This window comes from Xenopus laevis, chromosome 1L, assembly GCF_017654675.1.
Source record: "Xenopus laevis strain J_2021 chromosome 1L, Xenopus_laevis_v10.1, whole genome shotgun sequence".
NCBI lineage: Eukaryota > Metazoa > Chordata > Amphibia > Anura > Pipidae > Xenopus > Xenopus laevis.
In genome coordinates, this window is record NC_054371.1 from 105,694,337 (window position 1) to 105,719,418 (window position 25,082).

The window sequence follows — 25,082 nt, forward strand, 5'->3', positions numbered from 1 at the left end:
TTTTGTTATGCACAGTGAAACAAGCTGTGGGGGGGAATTTTTCTGTTTAGCGAAAAATCTTTGCCGCCAACGAATTTGTACACAGCAAAACTTTTCACTCATCACTAGCAGGAATCAGTTTTGTTATTCTGTAAAGTTGTCAGATGTAAGTTCTCTGCTATTCTCAGTTTCTGTTGGACTAGGTTTAGTTCTTTTCCAACCTGTTCTATTACTAATAGCATAAGATCAAATGAGCATTTATTAATAACCCCCTAGGGATCTGTTTCTTACGATAATAATCAGATAAATAAAGTACATGCAAATGTAAGTCAGTTTCCTTCTTTCTTAAATGTGGTAAATATCAAGTGGTACCTTACTGGTGGTGTCCTCTGGGACTATAACTTTAAACAGAATTTGGTCAATTGCTTCAGTTGAAAACTGGAATTTAGAAGTCATGTGCACTTGTGCTGAAATTACAGAAAGCTGTTGATCAATTGCTTAATCAGAAGTACATAGGTTGTTGGGAATTATCAAAAAGTCAGCAAGTTTGAGCTCAACAACTAAGGAAACTATTTATTGTAGTTTCTTATAAAGATGGGTGAATACTGTTCTACTGGAACAGTGGGTCAGTACATCTATATATAACAGCCAAAAGTGAGCACTCCATTTAATTATGTTACATGTCTGGGTGCAAGAGTCTGGAGATTATAAAACATCATATTACACCGCACTCACAGGTCTTAAGTGATGAACAAAAAAATGTAATTCTTGAACAAACGTTTCAGTCTTTGTTGAGTCAATAGACCAATAGTCATCTCCAAAGGTTCTATTTTACAACCGCTAGCCATCAATGCTGATTATTTTCTCCAACCTATTGTACACAAACTGATCACTTATAAACAGGGGATTTCTTAAACAAATTGCGCAACAGTTCTCCTTACCTTCATAAACCAAATTGTGACAATTGACGTGTCCTTGTAATATACTATGATTCCAACTGACCTGGGTATAATAACTGTACACCAACATCTTGTTTCTTGTCCAGACCCTACACCCCAATACAGGGTTCCTTATACATCTATTATGCTTCTGCCTTACCAAGAATTACTTTAAATTTTAACTGACATATTATCTACAGGTTAGTGGCACAAGCATGGGATCTAATGTTGCTCCATCTTTAGCTAATTTATTTATGGCAAGTATTGAATAGCAAAATATTACTGCCCATTTTGGACATATGATCTACAGACTGTGGCACTTTATTGATGATCTCTCTTTCCTTGACCTGACCCATACTATTTCTGGGGACACCGTTGACACAACTATAACTGACTGATCGCTATACACTTCCACATAGAAAATCTTGCCATCCTCCTCATAGAAGCATCCCATACTCCCAGATAGTTAGAATGGTGCGTAACAACTCTAACATCAACTGGACAAATTGATTGATTGGTTTACCTGACCCATACTATTTCTGGGGACACCGTTGACACAACTATAACTGACTGATCGCTATACACTTCCACATAGAAAATCTTGCCATCCTCCTCATAGAAGCATCCCATACTCCCAGATAGTTAGAATGGTGCGTAACAACTCTAACATCAACTGGACAAATTGATTGATTGGTTTACCCAGAGGGCTTATCCTCTACATCAGTGCTGTCCAACCTCTGTGGTACCATGGGCCAGATTTTTTCTAGCCTATGTGGTGGAGGGATGATAATAGAAGCCAGTGTTGACCACTCCCTGTTTTTAAACCACACCCACTTTAAACTACATCCATGTTACCACAAGACCATTTCCACATTAATGGTAGTAGCGCACCAAAAACCAAATGGTTGGTGCTCACTGCAGGGATATCACTTATCACTCATATGTGAAAAAAGTCAAGTAATATTAAGACATACCCTTAAATCCATATTCCTCCTCCTTTCCTGTGGATAACACAGCACCCCCGGCACATGATTAAACACCTTAGGGGCCCCTAACAATAATTTTCAAACTAAAAAACCCCCAGAACAAATAACATGAGGCTTATATGGCACACCCAAGGACCATAGGGCAGGCAGAGTATGACATACACAAGTAGTATAGGGCAGGCATGGTATGTTACACCCAGGGAGCATAGGTGGACAGAGTATGGCACACACAATGAGCATAGGACCTGCAGAGTATGGCACATTCAAGGAACGTAGGGCAGGCAGAGTATGGCACACCCAGGTAGCATGGAGCAGACATATTATGGCACACACATGCACATCAGGACAGGCAAAGCATGGCACACACAGGGAGCATAGGGCAGGCAGAGTATGGCACACAAAGGGAGCATAGGGCAGACAGAGTATGGCACACAGGGAGCATAGGGCAGGCAGAGCATGGCACACACAGGGAGCATAGGGCAAGCAGAGTATGACACACAAAGGCAGAGTATGGCACACACAAGGAACATAGGGCAGACAGAGTATGACACACAGAAAGCATAGGGCAGGCAGAGTATGGTACACAGGGAGCATAGGACAGGCAGAGTATGGCAAATACAGGGAGAATAGGGAGCATAGAGTAGGCAAAGTATGGTACAAGCACAGGGCAGGCAGCGTATGGCACACGGGGAGCATAGAGCAGGCAGAGTATGGCATACACAGAGAATAGGGCAGGCAGAGTATGGCCCATACAGGGAGAATTGGGCAGGCAGAGTATGGCACACAAGGGCATAGGGAAGGCAGAACAGAGCAGGAGACAGGGACCACTCTAAGAGTACTGCAAACAGTGACACAGTGCTTGTGCCCCTTTGTGAACAGGTGAACAATGTGGGCCGTTTCAGTCTGGGACAGTACAGGGCTTTAGGGGTGTCAAGAATAGAGGTGTTACAACAAGTGTGAACAATGCAGAGAAGATTACATATGTTACAAGTGTAAACAATGCACAGGGGATTACATGTGTGAACAATACAAGGGTTTACAGTCTGAATTGAGGTTTAAACAATGCAGGGGCCAGTTAATTTCTGTAGTAATACCTCTTAAATCTTACACATGGCAAGCAAACACAGCAGGCAGACTTTCATGTGGGGGGGGGCACACAAAGGGGGTCGGGCTGCCAGTTGGACAGCCCTGATTTACATTATTAGTCTATTACACAGAAAGCCTTCATTAGCTGTTTCCTTAAAGGAGAAGGAAAGCTATGGAGGCATTTTGTTGCCAATAGATTAGCTGCAATAGTGCAAGCTAGAATGCTATATTTATTACATACCCCAGGTTTAATCAACTCCCATTATCTTCGGCTAGGGCTGTTGGTTTGTGTAACATACAGCTTATGAATCTCTCATTCTCAATAAAATACAGACACTTCTTAATTATTGTATTTATAAAGTTTTATTAGGATCAGATGTATAGTCCCATTATATTTGGGGTGGAGTGTACAGTTGGGTTTCTTGTCAGATTAGGGAAAAGGAAGGTGTCTTCTAGAGCCAAGTTCAGTGCAGTCAGCAAACAAGGCAAAGCAAGTAACTTCAAGTTTACTTCCTGCCTGAGAAACAGACCTACTTACATCTAGATTTTGTTTTGTATTTGCATGAGGTTGGGGCAGGAGCAAAGTCTGTGTCCTAGTCACTGTGAAGGCAGCAAGCAAATCTTCCTAATAGAATAGGGAACCTTCTTGCTCTGCCACATCATCCTATCCCTGTGCATAAAACATAAAAAGCAGTTAATATAAAGTGTTCCCCTTGTCAGACAATAATTCAATCACCCTCAATTTATTAATTAGAGAACTACATCTCTCAGTACCAGGAATGGGGAATATTGGGGAATGTAAATGTCAGAAAAACAAGCAAAAGATCCATGTATAAATGTACCTTACCTTAGTCTTCCACTTCGCATCTTGGATCTTCATCTCTACTCTAGCAGCCTGCTCAAATCAGGTTGAGGCTTGTCACACACATGTCACACACACAAGTGTGTGACATGTGTTACATTATAAGGAAAGTAGTAGCTTTATGAAAAGCTGAAAAGAAGTTACATGGACTCTTTTCCTAAATTCATATCTTGTTAAAATAACAGTCTATTTAAAACCTGGATTGCTCAACTGGGCCCTCAACTTGTACTGCCATTCGAAATCTTAGGGCAGGATAGAACTACAGTAATAGGTCAGGCTACAAGCACCAGAGCAGATGAATTTTAAGGAGCCATGCCTAAGGATTCCTCCTAATATAATATAATATAATATAAACCAGTAACCTACATTTTTCACATTTCTTAAGTTAAATAAAGAGTTAAAAAGAAAAATAAATAATTGCTTTGTCTGTGCTGAGCTGTACATATTAAAAAATGACTCTGTAGTGCAAAACAACAAAGAGTTTTTTCGTGAATTGCTCCAATTCTGAAAATTGAAAGCACATAAAAGTGATGACTTGCACAAACAATAGCAGCTGGGAAATGGGATGTACCATATTAAGCATGATAATATCGCACTGGTTCTTGATGAAAAAACCCATAAATCTTATCTCAGCATTAGTGACGTCAGTGGCTACGGGTGTTACACCTTACATATACATTTGCCAAAAGCAGCCAAAACAGCCAAATAGTTAATTGAAGTAAATGTGACAGATGAGAGCACCTAGAAACACTAACTAACACTCTCTGTGCTGCTCCCCCACTATTTTACGCTTTTTTTTTAAATTATAGAAAATTTCAATGATTTTTTATTTACTTGTCACCCACCCACTAAAACCCCTTATACATCAAAGGTCAATAGATATGGTGACAATGTTGTCTACTGACACCACCTTGTCCTACTTTCATCATCTTAAAGGGGAAGGAAACCTAGTCGGCGCAAACCCCCCACCCCCCCTCCCGTTTGTGGCCCACCCTCGCTCCTCCCCCCTGGCCTACCCGTCCCGCTGGGCAAATGCCCCTAACTTGTTACTTACCCTTCTGCGCAGGTCCAGTCCAGGGAGTTCACAGACGACATCTTCTTCCACGCGATCTTCTTCCTGCTGTGAACGGCGTTTTGGCGCATGCGCAGTAGGATCATTTCGCCGGTACGGCTCTACTGCGCATGCGCCAAACGTCACGCGCATGCACAGTAGATCATACCGGCGAAATGATCCTACTGCGCATGCGCCATTCAAAGCAGGAAGAAGATCGCGTGGAAGAAGATGTCGTCTATGAACTCCCTGGACTGGACCTGCGCAGAAGGGTAAGTAACAAGTTAGGGGCATTTGCCCAGCGGGACGGGTAGGCCAGGGGGGAGGAGGGAGGGTGGGCAACAAACGGGAGGGGGGGTGGGGGGTTTGCGCCGACTAGGTTTCCTTCCCCTTTAAGGTTATGTAAAAAGAGGCAGTAAGTTTGCCCAGGAGCAAAAACCAAAAGCTAAAACCAAAAATCAACAGGTAGATTTTACTGGTCATCTGTTTAAAAGTAAACATCTTATTGGTTGCTATGGGTTACAGCTACTGACCAAACCTAGTGCCTTTAATTACATATGGGGAATGAACTCATACTACCATTTTGCACCACTGCTGCTATCTTGCCCTACTTGCTTTATTGAGTCCTTCTGTCAACTATCTCGACCCACTGTTTAAATTTTGCTATACTTTTGCTATCAACAGCTGCTACTTTGCAGGGCCCACCTTGTAGAGTTTGCCTGGATAACTCTCCTCCAAACAGAGAACTTTGCTTCATAGTTAAAGGAATTGATCACCTTTAAATTAACTAGTGTCTAGATGTCTAGTATAATGTAGAGAGTGATATTCCGAGACAATTTGCAGTTGGTTTTTATTTGGTATGGGGTTTGAGGTATTTTAATTCAGCAGCTCATTTGCTATTCATTTGCAATTTCAGCAATCTGGTTGCTATGGTCAAAATTGCCCTAGCAATCATGAATTGATTTGAGTAAGAGGCTGGAATATGAATAAGAGAGGTCCTAACTAGAAAGATGAGTAATAAAAAGTAGCAATGACTTCTGGCCCACATGACTTGTACAGAAGATGTTACAAAAATTATTATGGACTAAAATTGAACTAAACCCATGGACTTATGTTTTTGGAAAGCCAATACTCAGGTTCATGAAGGAGGGCTGTCGGCTTCTCAACCATATCCTATCAGCAGCCAGAGACTCATATGCCTCTACTGGAAATGACAAACGATACCTTCTGAGACAGAACTAGTAGACAAAGTGGAGGACATTAAACAAATGGAATATTTATGCTGTTATCCTGCTACCCTGTACACACCTATGATAATCTATCACCTTTATTAGGCTCCTGCCCTAATTTAAAATGCCACAAATCCCAGTTCACTGTTATCACTGAATCTGTGAAAAAATATGGTTTTGACTTTTTATAAATGCTGATGATCACACTCTTGTTATAAAAAGGAAAATAATTAGAAAAAATATAATAAAGAAAAAAATTTTGGCCATTTAAAAAGTTGCTGAGAATTAGCGATTCTATAACACACTAAAAGTTAACTTAAGCTGATAAAGTTGTACGAAAGGAAGATTTGTACGATTTTCAAATCATGTGTTAAGTTTCCTGACATTTTTGGTACCATGGCATTAATCATTAGTCAATCAGACAGGTTAAAAAATGTATATTGGCTACAGATAATATCTCTGCATGTATTGATATCAGACAATATATAGTCACTACTACTTGTCGGGCACAACTTTTGTGCAATTGCTGCCTGTCAATCTGATGTGTTTTTTTCCTGTTTATTTAATCTGAATGGTTAATGGTAGATTGTCAGACTGAAACAAACAAGCGTTCGTCACACAAAAGAATAAAATCTGGAAATCTGTGGGCAACTTTAGGGCAGAGACACACCCAAATATTCAGGGAGATTAGTCTCCTTGTGACAAATCGGGTCTTCTTTGAGCGACTAATCTCCCCGAACTGCCTCCCGTCGGCTAGAATCAAAATCGCCAGAGGGATGGCATTGGATCGCTTTGATTTCCGAAGTCGACCAAATTTTCCTTGTAATGCAATTTTGGGAACCTTTGGAAAATGAAATGCTCAGAGTGCCGTGCCGCTAGAGATTTAGATTCTAGCTGGCAGGAAGGCAGTTCAGGGAGCTTAGTCGTTCAAAGAATAGGCGATTTGTCAAGTGTGTCTCTGCCCTGAAAGGTGAACCACACCTTTAAGTCAGGTTGATAAAAGACTAAATACCATGTTCAACCTCTCCAAATAAACCCCACTACATGAATTGTCCCTGCAATTTTCTTGTTTCCTTGGTTTAGGAGAGAGGGGCCTAAATAGTTCTACCAGCTTCCCCCTCCCTTACCAGCCACTGCAGAAAGCAAGCAAGCAAGAAACCACAGGGGGTGGGGTGAGTCAATTCCACCCCCCCATGTGCCAATAGTTCCTAAGGTTGCCTGTTACTGTTATACCATAAACGTTTATGTGTCAATGAGGATTATTGCTCCACGCTATTACGCAATCCTGACAGCCATTGGCTCTCAGAGTATTCTGGGACTCTGTCAAAGTTAGAAAGTAATATGCAGGTTATTCTTACTTTAAAGGAGGTGATTTTTTTATTGTACTTCCGTGAGGGAAACTGTGTAACTAACCCATTAACCCATTGCAATAAAGCACAGGTTTCATGTTTCCTAGGACATGTAACTTCTATTTTTACATTAAAGGTTAAATACAATGTGAAAACTTTATTTTGGTGCTAGAAACTCTGAAAACATTTCTGCTGCTTTTTAGTATCCTTAATTTAGTGTCCTTAATTTTGTAACTTGTAAGGGGTAATTTATTAATGCTGGACTCAAGCTCTATACGCGCTATTAGTTATAGACATCATGAAACTGTAATATGAGCCTCTGTGATCTATAAACATCTGAGATAAATGTGGAATACTATTGTTTCATATTTGCAAAAGGAATGATACCTTAATTGCAAGCAATTGTTTCAACTGGCTGTCCATATTTACTCAGGAGAAAGGCCCACTTTTGTAAGTGAATGTGTAACCACTGGAATGTCCATATAGATCGATATCAGGGGCACCTTCATGGATTGGAGAGTTCGATATTATTCATATACTGTGACAATACACTGTTACTGTTTTCTATAACGCTGCCCTGTGTCTTTATTATATGTTCCAAAGGAAGAATAGTTTGTAAAATAACAGCAGCCAACACGACAAAGATCCAACAAAAGTCTCCTAAAATGTCCACTGACGAAGGAAAAATTTGTTAAACAAATGGTTAGTCGATAAGATCATTCCCAGGGGGGTGACAAAATCTGCCGTGTGTAACCAGTTTTACTGTAAGCCATTGGCCAAAGGAACAGAGCCACTTGGCTATCCTTGCATGCACACAATTCCAGCAATATCTTAATAGTCAGTATGTGCTGCAAAGTTATAGCTGCTTTCTATTTTCTATTTGTATTATTATGTAGCTAGTGGCTATTGGTAGCCAGTGGCTATTTTTTTGCCCTGGTTATTCCAGGGACTACAGCAGCCACCGTGTGTGCACTGCACTGACAGGGCGAATATAATTGCAAAAAGAAAGACTTACACTCGCACACCCTGGCCGTCCAGACTTCAGCGACTCCCAGGTGCTCGATGCTAGAGGGAATGGGCAACCTCAGAAACAACGTAGGAACAGGACACACCGGCACAACATGGGTAATTTCAGCAGGTAAAACCTTGCTCGTTTATTGCGGATGCAACGTTTCGGGGCGTGACCCCTTTCTCAAGCATCAAGATGCTTGAGAAAGGGGTCACGCCCCGAAACGTTGCATCCGCAATAAACGAGCAAGGTTTTACCTGCTGAAATTACCCATGTTGTGCCGGTGTGTCCTGTTCCTAGGGCGAATATAATGCCACACCCACCACTCTCACCAATGAAGGATAAGGAAACAGGTTATAAGCCATCCCAATAATGGCAGTATTTATTATACTTTATTATATTTATTATACATGGAACTATGAGTATAACTCGTGTATTATAAAAGATAATGTTCTCCCTAGTGTAAATTATAAGGATATTAGAAGTCATTGAGGAATTCTGTGACCATATAAAGGCACAAGGCTGCAGGCTGAGTATTTTCATGCTGTATTTCATAACAGGGATACATTATTATTATACAAGTTTCAATGCGTCATATGACACAACCTACATCAATAAACACTGATCATAACCAATGACATCACTACATTTATAAGTATAAAATTTAAGTTATAACTGGCACTTACAAATGAGTTGAGGTCATAAGCCTATGCCATTTTGTCAAAATAATGGACTTATGGACACTGAGTACCATAACATGAATGCATTAAGGGTGCACCAATGCACCTATGAGTGGCTAGAGTTGGATTGTGATTCCCTAATAACAGGCGAATTACAGGTGATATGTAGGTATCTGCGTTACTTGAAAAAGCACAAACTTACTGACACTCCATATCAGGATTGACTGTGAGGACTGGCAGCATCACTAAACAGGGAGATAAACCTTAGCTATAGCTATATTTAGTCTTGAACTATAGCATGGTGAAGGTTATCCCAATTGGACACTGAGTACCATAACATGAATGCATTAAGGGTGCACCAATGCACCTATGAGTGGCTAGAGTTGGTCGCAAAATGAATTGTGATTCCCTAATAACAGGTGAATTACAGGTGTGCCACATTTACTATTTTATAAATGAGACATTGAGTGAAAAAATCCCAGCAGATATTATGGACTATACACTGTGACTCCACCTTTTGGGCAGACAAAGTGCTGCAACTTAAAAGAATAACAAAAGGCAGAGGAATACGGTGAGGAAATTAGTCAGGTACATGTATTATTTTTCCAGATATAAATATTTACATAGTAAAATAGATGGGAAAGAAAGTAAATGTACACATGCAACAATTAGATTGCAAGCTCTCAGTCTGAAATTATATGCATGCACTACTTATGGTCACATCCAGTCTCTTAGCCTACCTGCTGTTTGTTTCTGCTGTGTTGCTGGGAATACAGAAGCTTTCCATAACCATTCTATTTATGTTTTAAGCCTTTGTTATGTTCATAAATATCTTGTAGTTCTAATGGAAGGGAACAGCCAAAGGAATATTGCATGTTGATGAATTATTTACGAAAAAATGTGTTTCCCAGGTACCTGTCCATTGGTGCAGTGTTTTAGCTTTCACAAAGGTTTTCTTTGCCTAGTATAAGTGATTATACACAACCATGGACTTGCTTTCCTAGCAAAATGCAAATTCAAAGCCAGCATCAAATTGCTTCAAAATTAAGCTCTTATCATGTTCTGTTGGGAAAATCAACAGTGACTTTCTGAATGAAGCAAAATGCACAGCTGTTTCTTCAGCGATATTCATTTTCATTACGTATATCAGAAAGGGTGAATGCAATTACTAACAAGCAGAATCCTAAATAGATTATTATTCTTCAGAGAAATATATATATGTTATATTTTTAGCTATGCTTTTCCTTAAATGTGTTTTTAAATGTATTTTATATTTTCAACTATATTTGTCACTATCCACCAACAGGACTTTGGCATGGGGGTATTTTGCAGTGATCAAAATAGCAGTGGTCAAAATAGCTGCCCACTGCAGCCCTTCTCAATGTCTTACTGCTCATACCAGAATATTTTTGGTTGAAAAGCATGGGTTTGCATGCATTTGCTGCATATTAAATTAGCATGAAAGGGATGCTATCCAAGGTATACAATGAAAAGTCTCTGCATACTGCCATTGTCCTTGCTTCCTAAACAAGATGCTTCCTAAACAAGAAAAAGTAAACTCCCTGTGAATGTAAAATATTTGTCAGCACATCACTAGAATGGGGGTTTACACTAAAATACACACATGCTTATTTTTAATTTACATAAAATATAAACATTTTTCTTATCACTTGTTGGTAATGATAAGATGATACATAATATAATACTAATGATTGCAGACCAGAAAAGCAGTTTAAAAAAGCATTGAAGGCTTCTCCATTGTTTCCTTTCTTAACCAGACCATAAATGAGTCTTAGAGAATGGCTGTAGGGCATGCTGTATAAAATCCGCTTTTGTCATATAGCTAGGCAACAAAAATCTATGTAAACAAAACCTTTGAGATTCATGCTGTGTCATGTGTTGATCCATCAGACATGAGCATCACAATGAACTGAGCAGCAATAGAATTACAATCACCATTTTGAGAAACCCCCTCTTAAAGCAGGATGGTTTAGTGACTTTGCATTAACAAGCCAGAAGAGCCCTGTGGAGACCAAACTCAAGACAAATCAGGCACATCAAAAGATACTCAGACAGTATTAAAGGCTAAAATTTAACTCAGGCAATTTAGAAATATAATACGATAATTAGCAAGAACTGGAGTTCTGGATCTGAAAGCAGGAAAAGAGAGTAACAAACTGAAGAACATTCAAAGTCTATGCTACAATACCAACTGGCATCAGAAACGTCAATATAGGGACAAACTGATGAGGTACAGCCCTGTTAAGAAACAACCAAAATACAATAGAATACGGATAGGCTTAATAAGAAACGTATGGGCTTCTGCTACAGAGTCTGATAAAAGTTCAGTGAAAATGGTATTTCCTGGTGGTTGAAATAGGGCTGGCTTATATTCATATGTATCAATGTATAATACACAAAAGCCATGAATATCTTGTAAATTATATCCTTATAAACGGTGAATACTGATGTCATCAGTTATAAATGGTGAGTAGTGATGTCATTTCTGTCACATGACCCAGTATACACTGGGAAGACAATAAATATACATAGAATTCATATTAGGACAAAGAGCTTATGTGCTATGTAGTAAGAGACAAGGTGGAAAGGAGGTCCCTGCCCCATAGAGTTTAGAGTCTAAGTCTACAGTCTAAAAAAGTTATACATACATTCATACATATATTCAGCTGAGTTTCATTAAGCAAAGAGAGAGCCAGAAGGTAATAATGGGTACGGGTAATGGTTATGAAGTCAGAACATGTATTGTATGTTTAATATTTGCAGTTAGTTACAGGCACAGCATTACCATCACAAAACAAACGTTACATTTGTATGCTGCTTTTCACCATTCCTAGTTGTATTTTTGTGGCAAAATCTGCTACATGTGAAAAACAGTGGTATTTATGAACAATGAAAAGTATACATATAAAAGTTATTTCACATATTTTAACTCAATTATTTTATATTGTACAGTTCCGCTATATGAATAATGGGTGCCTATGCAAGCACATTTCCTAACAGTGGTGGCAACATTCTTCTGGAGGTAACAGACCCTTCCCAATCCAACTGGATTACGGCTCATGCTGAGACTTGCAAAAGTAAGATTACTGTTTTTGCATGTTTTTTCCCTAACCTTCATTTTGTATCTGTGATTTTTCAGGAAAGTAGGCTAATGCTTGACATATTATTATACATGTTATAGTAATATATTTTATTTATTAAGGGATGTTTTCAGCAGTACTGTCCTAATGAAGAGTAATAAACATGCACAGGAGTAAATGTAAACAGAACTGTGGTAATTTCTGGTTTCATATGCAAAGGAAAATGATACTCAAAACCTTGTAATACATGTTTTCACCTTCTCCTGAGTAAACAGCTGAAAGCTTCATAATCGATAAGATTGAAAGTTTCTGTGCCCCTCACTTGAACAAAAACTTTATAGGAAGGATGAAAAGGAAAGAAATCCTTAGGGTTTCAATACATAAAAAACTAAAATGAATTGATGTATGACTAAAAAGTGACCTTCGTTTATCTCAAATGATTAGCCAAAAAAATTAAGAAGTTCAAACTTAGTAACAATATACCACTAATTGAGATACCATATAATTTATCATTTAAAGAGATATTATAAATGTAGGGCCATTGAACAATTTGTTTTAATGTTAAATTAATGGACCGAGGGATAAATAAGTAGTTAGATAATTGAAAACACCCTTTTAATTCTGCAAAAACAAAAGAGACAACAGTTGGAGGGACTTACTTAACTATTTGGCTGGCATCATAGAAGGAATTAGGATGTTACTAATGCCCAAACTGGGCTACCTATACCTATAGGTGGACTGGACTTCCACCAACCACACATGAGCCAAAGATACAACTTAGACTCTCTTCCACTCATGTAGCATACATTGCTACACGTCCACGCGGACTGTATCCATGACAAAAACTACCCAATGCTGCATAGTGGAAATCACCTCTCTGCTAAAAGAAGATCAGTACCTAGAGGTAATTAAGTCTATGGCAAAATATTTTTGAGCATGGGAATTTCTAATAGACTTCCAACCGCCCTGGAAAAGAAAGGTAAAAGGAATCTTGCACTGTTAGGAATAAAGTCTTGGGGGATATACAAATTGAATATTGTGGTACAATATGTGGAGTTAATAAGACATTATCCTTGGGATGTTTTGTTTGTTTGACTCACCAGCAGAAGTGGTCCACCACCTTTGATTTTAACTGAAATTTGACCTGCTTTACTTAGGTCTCTGAACCTACTATTCATTGGAAAACTGTCCTGTATTAGTACACTTTAACAAGAAATGCTTTTCGTTGGGTTTTTTGTTTGTTGTTTTTCTATATATATTCAGTTTGCATTCGTCACTTAGTTAGAAAGGACTTGATTTTGTAACTGCAGAGATGTTCCCTTCTCTGGCTCTACAGTACCAATTACTTCAGAGTGAACGCAATAACCCTGGCCTCTACCCTTTGTTCCTATTTGCTGTTACGTGACCAGTATTTGGCCCTTTTGCTTATTATGTTCTATAATATGTTGGCTGCCAGCAGTTTTACAAGTATACATTTTGGATGGCAGACTTTCTGCAGCATTGCCCCCCTCCCCTATATTGGGTATGGACATAAATGTTCTTTGAGTGATGGAGTATATCAAACTAAATTGACGGTTGGTAAGATTGCCCCTTGAAATATGCTTTGTGGAGTAAATGGACAGGCACTCAATGGAACAATCCTCCACACAGATGTGTAAACGAAATATAAGTTTGTTCGGTATCCATGGCACAGCCTTATGCGTTTTATCTCAACACTGATACATTATCATAGGCACAACAAACAAAACAACATAACAATACATGCATATTTAAGGAAACGACCACCAATCGGCTATCTGGGTTAATTAACTACTACCAATGAGAGAGATAATACAATGTGATGCAAATTACATCATAGATCCAAGTGCCATCTTGCTGCTCTCAGTTAATGAAGAAAATTCAAATAAAACATTTTTTTTAATATCTTGTAAAAATGTGGAAGGTTACTTGTAGTAGACTTAAAGAGATTCAAAAGTAACAGGTGACGTATTCATTATTCATCCCCAGGGGGTATCTAGTAGCTAAAGTATAAATTAATTTTGTTTCTAGATGGATAATTTTCTTACTTATAGCACCCCTCTCTGATTCAAAGAGACTCTCTCTCTCTACCACAAAGGAAATATGTAAGCACATCTATTCATATGAAATGTGCCTAAACTATATACATTTTATCAGCTGGTTTACAAGTAGTTAATGTACAAAAATAATTATATATCAATTTTGTTCTTAAGTATAGCATGAAACTTTTTTCAAATTGGACGTAATTGAACAGTAAACTGTTCTTTGAAAGATATACCAAGTTTAGAAGCCATGGCTAAATTAATAGAATATACCCCTGAACTGCCACTACTTTTACCAAAAAAAATTAAGCAAATTGATTATTTTTCCTTGTTTCGAAATGAGTTGCTCATATATCAACAGCAATGATAGTTAAACTGAAATTCAAACCATCTGGGCTATTTACGTCATTAAAAAAATACTATATAGAGATATTTTGTTTAAATGTGTGTCACAAGAGGGTTATATGTGCCAGATAACAATGACTTAATACTAAGGAGTAAAAGGATAATAGGAAGTAATGTTTGAATTACTATTTTAACAGCAAATATGATATGCCAGGTGTACTGTGTTGGTTAATGTCTGCAAATAATGTTAGGGTCTATGTTAGTTTTAGCTAATTGGGTACAGTATGGTGTTTCTAGGCTACTTGGATTGGACCTTCGTGTCCATGCAAATGTTTGTTCAGTAGGAGCAGTGATTATCTACATTTAGACACAGAACATTACTCATTATATTACATTGATAGTGAAAAAGTTGATTTAAAATGTTTTAGAGACTTTTCACCCTGCTCTGTGAATCATCCAACTATTCTACAACATCTGAGATTTCTTTAAAGGAACCTTCAGAGCACAGACAGAGTTGATACCCAGCAGAGCTATGAACACTTTAGGATGCACATCTTCCTGAGCCAAATATATGGCTTATGGCCTTGACGACCTTATGAAATATCCATTGCCTGACAGTAAATAATAATTTGATAAAGTAACCTGATGTATGTGTTCTAGGTACTCCATAACTTGTGCAAATGTGCTATACCTGGCTAACCAGTGGCATTTACTTTATATGTGGAACACAATAAAGATATTTTTTTTTCTTTTTGATTGCTTCTTGATTATAATGAGTAAGCACAAAAGTGTTCTAGTTCAAATGTCTTTATACAGTATGTATTAATGCGGAAGCAGTACAAAATAGATAGAAATGCCACATTTCTTGAGCTTCTGGACAATTGAGAACATGTTTATTGAATCTGCTAAAAATACTTATACCTACAGTAATTCACCTACAGAGCATTTTATGGTTGATAGGATACATCACACTCTAAAGCTGCACTAAGAGATGTAGTCACTAGACAACATTTTTATTATATTACAGATCTACTTGGGAAAAATATTGATAATGCTCACATCAGAGTATAACTCTCTTCAAACTCTACTAAAACATTGGCTAAACATAAAGAATTTACCACCATGGCAAACTTGTTGCGGCCACATAATATTCAATACCGGCAGGGGCTTCCTAGAGAATTTATTGTGCAGAGAAATTGTGTAACTTCTACAATTAACTCTCCTGATATTGGATGAATTATTAAAAAATTGATAATTAAAATCAGCAGACCCCTCAATACATAAAAAATTAATTAATTAAAATCAGCAAACCCCTCCCTCCAATACTTAAAAATTGATAAAAGGACATTACATCGGAATGAAAATTTTCCTTTTTTTCAGGATGTTTTAGTCACCTCCCACGATAATTAATACCTTGGAAATAGTTGCTTTTGACCTAGGGTTGGTACTGGTCTGCCTAGGGTCAAACTTTGGTATTAGTGTGTTTTATAATTTTCACACTCGTTATTTATTTTTATTTTTTTCTGCTGTTTGTTTCTATTAGGTAGTGTTTTGTTATTTGAGTGTATATGGTATTGGGGTAACGCAACAGGCCTGGTTATGAAAATTAAAAAAAGAAGGATGAAAAAGTGAAAGGAAAGGGGGAAAAGTAATTAACAAAACATGAGTTCCCATGCTTATTGTACAAGGAAAAGTCAGTTTCATTAAATGCAAAGTGACCATTCCAACTTTTTCATTACCATATTGGATTATATGCAAAACAGCAATATTTACAAGGAATAAGGTATCCCATCAGTTTTATTAATGGCCCTTTGACACCAGAACAGATTGTATTCTGTTACTGTTGTGTTTCAAATGTATAAACACACCTTTTAAGGTTGATGGCACATGGTAAGATTTGTCACCCATGGTTAAACCTGCTCTACAGTGGGCGACAAATCTCTCAAAAATTACTTCCCATAGTATAACATTAAAGGAGAATTCAACCTGTACTCCCCACCCCAGGTGTGGGTAACACCCCCCTCCCTCCTCCCCCCAGGCTAACTACCCCCCCGGGGAGATGCCCCATACTCCATACATACCCCTTGGCGCAGCTGACTGTGCAGATTCTTCCAGCGGAGTTCCACGCCTCCATCTTCCACAATCTCTGTAAACTGACTGAGGGATCAGTATTTCTGCAGATGCTCAATTGAAGCAGTTTGCTGGTTTGCAACAACTGCGAATACGCAGAATTACACGGAAATTAACGGTCTCTCAGTCAGCTTACAGAGATTGCAGAAGATGGAAGCGTGGAACTCCGCTAGAAGAATCTGCGCCGAGGGGTAAGTATGGAGAATGAGGCATCTCCCTGGGAGGGGGGGGTAGTTAGCCTGGGGGAGGAGTGAGGGGGTCTACCTGGGGTGGGGGGTAAGAGTTTTTTTATGAACGGGTGGAAATCTCCTTTAAGATTGCTTCCTATTACTTACAACGATCTGGACACAATTGTCTGGAGACAATTTCCTGTAAATTAAGCCAGATCACCATGAGTAATTGGTTTTACTTGTGGGCGATCTTAATGTTATACTATGGCACGTCTTCTTCAGGAGACTTGTTGGGGTCTACAAACTCTCAAAAAGATCTCGAAAAACTCAAATTAAATAAGCCGCATGACTTTGCAAGCTTTTAGACGCCAAAGTTTTAAATGTAAGTTTTCCATGTTTTTGTGCTTAATAAATAGCAAAAATTAATTTTTTTAAAAAATAATTACTATTCATGATTTTTAGTTTAAAAACATTTCATGGTAAAAATAAGAATTCAAACATTGATGAATCAGCTCCTTAGACAGTAGGCAAAGGATAGGGCACTTTGCAGGGCAGCTAGTAGTTAACTTAAAAATGGAAGGGTGTTATCTGCATTCATTCATTCTAAAATTCTAGGTCAAAAATAATGCTTTTATATAAATATCTCTTCACTGTGCACTGGGCCCTCCAAACATTATTTTTCAGGGAGGCCCATCACATATTAACATACAGTCATATGAAAAAGTTTTGGAACCCCTCTCAGCCTGCATAATAATTTACTCGACTTTCAACAAAAAAGATAACTGTGGTATGTCTTTCATTTCCCAGGAACATCTGAGTACTGGGGTGTTTTCTAAACAAAGATTTTTAGAGAAGCAGTATTCAGTTGTATGAAATTAAATCAAATGTGAAAAACTGGCTGTGCAAAAATGTGGGTACCCTTGTAATTTTCCTAATTTGAATGCATGTAACTGCTCAATACTGATTACTGGCAACACCAAATTGGTTGGATTATCTTGCTAAGCCTTGAATTTCATAGGCAGGTGTGTCCAATCACAAGAAAAGGTATTTAAAGGGGACCTGTCACCCAAAAAACAATTGCAAATCCTATTTTATCACATTAGTCAAGCAAAATAAACTTTAATTACACTGTATAAAGTATTTGAGTTGTGTTTCCTTCGGTCTGGAAATTCATAATTATAGCAAGCAGGCAGGAGCGATATTGTGGACACTGTTATTAAGGCAAGCTTTGCATCATCTCAAAATCTTGTTTGTGCACCAGAATGGGGGACCTGATGTCCATTCTAATGCACTGGTTACACAGTTAAATGGTAAAGAGAGTAGGGGAACGTGGGGAGTGTAGTGACATCTAGTAAGTGCTGAATGGAAAGTGAAAGTAATTACCTAACCCGCCTCTATGCCTAAGGCAGCTGAGATTTTTAAAAGAGTTTACAACAGCTATGAATACATTAATAAAAAAAAGAATTTGGATTTCATGTTTAATTTGAAAATAACTATTATACAGATTTTTATGTCTGGGTGACAGGTCCACTTTAAGCTGGTCAATTGCAAGTTGTGCTTCTGTTTGACTCTCCTCTGAAGAGTGACTGCATGGGATCCTCAAAGCAACTGTCAAAAGATCTAAAAACAAAGATTGTTCTGTATCATGGTTTAGGGGAAGACTAAAAAAGCTATCTCAGATGTTTATACTGTCAGTTTCAACTGTAAGGAATGTAATCAGGAAATGGAAGGCCACAGGCACAGTTGCTGTAAAATCCAGGTCTGGCAGGCCAAAAAAAATACAGGAGCGAATGGTTACAGACAACCCAAAGATCACCTCCATAGACCTGCAAGAACATCTTGCTGCAGATGGTGTAGCTGTACATTGTTCTACAATTCAGCGCAATTTGCACAAAGAAAATCTGTATGGCAGGGTGATGAGAAATAAGCCCTTTGTGCACTCGCGCCACTAACAGAGTCCCTTGCTGTATGCAAAAGCTCATTTAGACAAGCCACAGTCATTTTGGAACAAAGTGCTTTGGACTGATGAGATAAAAATTTAGTTGTTTGGTCATAACAAAAACCACTTTGCATGGCGGTAAAATAAAACCGCATCCCAAGAAATGCAGAAATTCTACCTAATGTCAAATTTGGTGGAGGATCCACCATGCTGTGGGGCTTTGTGGCTAGTTCAGGGACTGGGGCCCTTGTTAAAGTCAAGGGTCGGATGAATTCAACCCAATATCAACAAATTCTTCAGGATAATGTTCAAGCATCAGTCACAAAGTTGAAGTTACGCAGGGGTTGGATATTCCAACAAGACAATGACCCTAAACACATGTCGAAATCTACAAAGGCATTTATGCAGAGGGAGAAGTACAATATTCTGGAATGGCCGTCACAGTCCCTCGACTTGAATATCATCGAAAATCTATGGGATGATTTGAAGCAGGCTGTCCATGCTCGGCAGCCATCAAACTTAACTGAACTGGAAAGATTTTGTATGGACAAATGGTCAAAAATACCGCCATCCAGAATTCAGACACTCATCAAAGGCTATAGGAGGCGTCTAGAGGCTGTTACATTTGCAAAAGGAGGCTCAACTAAGTATTGATGTAATATCTATGTTGGGGTTCCCAAATTTATGCACCTGTCTAATTTTGTTATGATGCATATTGCATATTTTCTTTTAATCCAATAAACCTTATGTCACTGCTGAAATACTACTGTTATATATGTTATATATTAAAAGGAAGTTGCTACTTTGAAAGCTTAGCCAAAACTCCAAAAAATTAAGAGGGGTTCCCAAACTTTTTCATATGACTGTACATTATCATGCCTACCATGTAAACAAAATGCTTAACATTACAATCTAAGGCAAACATACGTGCGCGTGTGTGAGAATAATGTAGAGCCAGACTGTGTATTTGGCATTTGACAGAAGCCAAAAGTCTGGCAAAATAATAATAAATAATGATGCAAAAGTGAATGAAGATGCATTTAGTAAAGGAGTTTTTTCAGACAGCCATTTATCATTTAGAGAGCTGAATGACTGATCAGATGTTTAATTACCAAGTAACAAGGGGCCATTAAAAAAAGTGATAAATGTACTTCTCTGGTTAACTATCCTATAACAGGGATTGCAGTTTGCATACAATGTACATCCACTAAGCTGTGAACTAAAGGTTTTATAGACAAAACACAGCTTTTTGGTGATACACTTCATTGTAATCAAATCAGGCATATCTAAACCAATAACTGTGAAGGAGAAATAAGTTCCCACATACCTAAATGAGCTACGGTAACATAAGGTATAACGTCAACACTTTATCAAATGCTTTGATGGTCAAAATCATTAGCAGCAGTACAACAGAATGAAATATCAGTAAATCAATGAGTTCCCACAAAAAGGAAAAAGTGCTGTGATAAGCTCATCCAGGGAAGTGTGCTTTTCTACCAAATAAGAATAAAACAGCTTGCCCAGCTAAACTTTTATTCTATTCTTTAAAAAGAATAGCCCAAGCAAATAACATCAGTGCTTTTTGAACAATGATGTAATGAACTATGAGTTACGTGATATGCAGATTGTGATGTTATTTGTCATATCATTTTACCCCATGTAAGTCTGTGAAAAAAAAGGTTGTGAAAAAAAGGATGTGAAAACTGCACCCAAAGGAAGATAAAATTTGAAGTGTTAGGATGAGTAGGACCAACTAAAAGGATATGAACATAGATCACACTACCCTCACCTGCCTGGAAAGTTATCTATAATATTTACTTATATATAATCATACAATTATTTATCTGTAAAGAACTGTGCTCTAACATTGGGTATCGGTCCCATTTGTATTATATCAATCAACTTATTATATAAGGATGAGCTGAAGCCCTAAGCTGTACCCAGAAATGAATTTAAAAAAAAAAAAAGATTCTAAATAACTGCTTTATGTAATCACGTGGAAAAGTTCTTATAGATGCAAATTACCGAACTGCATTGATTGCAAAATGCTTGTATTGAAATGAAGTACAATCAGTGCGTCCTTCAAGATGAATTTTCTAGATAGTATCCAGTAACCTTTATATATGCCATTTTAAATGGTTTTGAAAGGATAATGCAGTTACAAAGATATGATCATTTGTCTTCCAAAAAGTTATAGTGGTTTGGTTTTAAAAAAGGTTTTAAATGTTACAGATGTAGGCCCCACGTTACTAGCCTTTGGCCCTCTGCAGAACCAATTGCGGCTTTTAAGGAAAACCTGGAGGCACCAGTTTCCCTGGAGTCCCATCTGTTTGAGGTAGTAAAGGCTATCCAAATATTGAGCAGGCACTCATACAATTGCATGTAAACAGGTGCAGTAAAAAAATATTCTTGTATCAGGGTTTTTCTGCTATCCAGTACTTAATTATAGGCTATTTAGGTCAGAAATTAGATGGTGGTATTTTAAAACCAGAAGTGTTTAAAAAATGCTTCAATCTATAAAAATGTATAGAACAAAAGGTAGAAGGAAAAATTATTTAAAATAAATCAATTACAGTTCTGCACAATTTAGAATCATAGGCAAAAAATAGAAAACAGTACTTACATTGCCCACCTCCAGGTCCATTAAAGGAAAACTATACCCCCAAAATGAATACTTAAGCAACAGATAGTTTATATCAAATTGAATGACATATTAAAGAATCTTACCAAACTGGAATATATATTTAAATAAATATTGCCCTTTTACATCTCTTGCCTTGAGCCACCATTTCGTGACCATCTGTGCTGCCTCAGAGATCACCTGACCAGAAATACTACAACACTAACTGTAACAGGAAGAAGTGAGGAAGCAAAAGGCAGAACTCTGTCTGTTAATTGGCTCATGTGACCTTACATGTGGTTTGTATGTGTACACAGTGAATCTTACGATCTCAGGGGGCAGCCCTTATTTTTTAAAATGGCAATTTTCTATTTATGATTACCCAATGGCACATACTACTAAAAAAGTATATTATTATGATAATGGTTCATTTACATGAAGCAGGGTTTTACACATGAGCTGTTTTACTCAGTATCTTTTAATAGAGACCTACATTGTTTGGGGGGTATAGTTTTCCTTTAATAAACAAAAAGCAAGTGACCAAGGCAGACCCCAGTAGTACTGCATTAACAACACTGGTCCATTTAAAAAATGTTTGATTTACCACCACTCTTTGGGGCAAATTTACTAACATCTGAAATCTCCCCAGCGACGGCTTCGCCAGGTGTAGATTCGCCAAGCCAACGCTAATTCGCGAAAATCTGAAATTGCGTCCAGGGTTCCGAAAGCTAGCGAAGTTGCGCTAGCGATAATACTATAAGCAGTTCGAAGTTATGCTAGCGATGCCAAATTTGCATACTGCGTGAAGTTAAAGTACAATGGACGTATATGCTGCAGCAACTACATTACACTACACAAGGCCAGGGAACCTTAATAAAATAAAATAGAGGTATAATATTGCCCTACACAGGAGCCCAGTGTATAGTTTAGGTGCCATATGTTAGGTAATGTAGGGGGGAAGGAGGGTACCCCAAAAAAAATTTACGATCTTTTTCAGCCTATCACCCTGTAAAAAGTAAAAGCCAGCGTTTTTTTGGGACATTTCAACTAATTTTGAACAAACTCCTATCTACGCTATTGCACTTTGGCTGGTCTGAGCTGGTGAAGTAAACTCTGGCGCAAGAGGTAACGTTCAGAAAAATCTGCATCTTAGTGAATTAGCGTAGTTACGTCCCTTCGCCAGAGTGCAACTTCGCCTGGCGTTAGGCAGCGAAGTACCGCTAGAGTCTATCTACTCCTCTAGTGAATTGACGCCAGGGACCCTTAGTAAATCGGGGAAGTGGCAAAATTACATCACGCTGGTGAATTTTCGCCATCATTAGCCACTTCGTTATCCAAGTACAAATATTATTTAGCAAAGTCTAAGTAGATCTACTACTATCCGAGGGTCGAGGTTCCTGCTAACACCCTTATAAGAGAGAATTAAATTCTGGCAAGGTCTATTCTGCATAAAACAATGCACAAACTTATAGTATTGTGATTTCAATGTGTTAAAGTATTTTATCCCTTATTACCCTTTCTTTCTACCCAACTATGTTTTTTAGAAGATCCGTGAGGAGGAAACTTTGCTTCAAGAATGCGCCTCAAATGTTTTCCCACTGGTGATGTACTTTATTGGTGGTGGAAAAGCATTTAAGGGAGATTAGATGTCTGCAGTAGCGCAGACTTAAACAAAATGAAAAAACTCCCTTATGTGGGCCAAAGCATTGGATACACAAGTATATTATGTATATATATTGTATATATACCACCAATCAAGGGTCTTGGTCAATAAAAATTTTGTATTAGTTAAACATATTTGTACAACATATGTTCGCCTATAAGTTTTTACCAGGCACCAGGGCAATTGGAGGAGAAATCAGGCTCTCGCCTTGTCTCATGACTGAAGCACACTTGGTGTAGGCATGGTTGTAAGGAGGTATGTGTTTCTAGTTAGAACAGAATAAAGTTTAGTATTTTCAATGAATTAAAATCAAAAGAAAACTTCAAGGAGAAGGAAAGGTTAAAACTAAGTAAGCCTTATCAGAAAGGTCCATCGAAATATACCAGTAAACGCCCAAAGTAGTGCTGCTCTGAGTCCCCTGTCAAAAGAAACACAGCATTTCTTTCCTTCTATTGTGTACACGTGGGCTTCTGTATCAGACTTCCTGTTTTCAGCTTAAAACTCATTGCCCTGGGCAAGAGCATGCTCAGTTTCCTCCTCTTCCCGCTCCCTTCCCTTCTCTACTGTAATCTGAGCCCAGAGCAGGGAGAGGCAGGAAGTGATGTCACACCATGTTAATACTGCAGCTCCTATACTAAACAAACAGAGAGTTTCTAGAGCTTTTTACTCAGGTATGGTAAAACATTCTACAGAATAAATATAGCATTCTAGCTTGCACTGTTGCAGCTAATCTATTGGCAATAAAATGCCTCGGTAGCTTTCCTTCTCCTTTCAGTGAGGAGACTCTGAAATGGAGAATGTTAGTAAGTCAATAGTCTGAATACTCTGAGAGATGACTGTTGAATGAGGATCAAATGAAGGAGAACAATTTAAGAGAAAAGGTAACAAGGTGATGACCTAATAATGAGATTGGAACAGGTTAGGTTTTTAGTGAAAACCTTCTTTGTGGATAGCTGCCTATATCCATTGCTGAAGATCAAAGAAGGATTGAAAGTAGAAAAAGCAAGAAGGCTAAGACTGACAGGGGTCATCAATTTGACGTTTGAAGTCTACTAAGATAATTACAGAGTTGTCAGTGCAGAGAAAAAATTAGACACAACAGAGACAGGATTCAAAGACAAAAAGGAAGGCTGTAGTTGATGTAGAGGTCTATAAATAATAGGCCATGTGCAGAGAGTGGAACATAACTGCACGCATTTAAAAAAAGGAAAGAGAAAGGGATATTGATGTGTTTAAACAGCAACAAATGGAGAGGAGATTACTTAAACCCCCAGGTTTTTGGAGCAAATGGTGTGAGGGAAAGTGAGACCACCATTAGAGAGCATTGTTAATGATACTGTCATTCTGGGACAAATCAAAGAGATGAATAAAAATGAATTAGTTACAAAACAGCTATTGAAAAGTACACAATAAAGGGAAGACATAATAGTGAGAAATTGAATGCAGTCAGATGAGGTAGAGGTGCAAAATGGTTTGGGATAAAAGGAAAGCATTGTAATGGGGTCAGAAATTGATATGTGTCAGGGCACAGTATTTACGTGTAGATATTATCAGACAAGTAAAAGCACTAGACAGAGAGAATGTGGGGAACAAATTGAACTTGTTGTGCATACAGTGAACAGAATAGAACATTCAAAGAGGGTTAATTCTTGAAATTACACTGAGACAAACAGATTTAACAGTATTATGGATGTTGGAAATAGTTTGTGGGAGCATGTAGTCAGGTAGCAACAGGTAGCAAGTTTTCAGGCAAGTTTAAAGGGGTTATTTATCAAAGCTTGAGTTTTAGAGCTGAGTTTTAGAATTGTTTCTAATTTAAGAAAACCCGAATGTAAAAAACTTGAATCAGTGTAGTCGGGATTGTAATGGTTACATTTACTGTAAT

At 38.0% G+C, this 25,082-nt stretch overlaps 1 protein-coding gene across 1 annotated transcript in view; it reads left to right on the forward strand.

Moving 5' to 3' along the window:
• LOC108712236 overlaps window positions 1-25,082 on the forward strand; it is a 114,272-nt gene that overhangs the window by 9,349 nt on the left and 79,841 nt on the right. Inside the window, exon 3 of the mRNA XM_018254396.2 lies at window positions 12,143-12,267. Coding sequence (XP_018109885.1) covers window positions 12,159-12,267 — 109 coding nt within the window. The 5' untranslated portion in view covers window positions 12,143-12,158. The remainder of the gene's footprint in view (window positions 1-12,142; window positions 12,268-25,082) is intronic.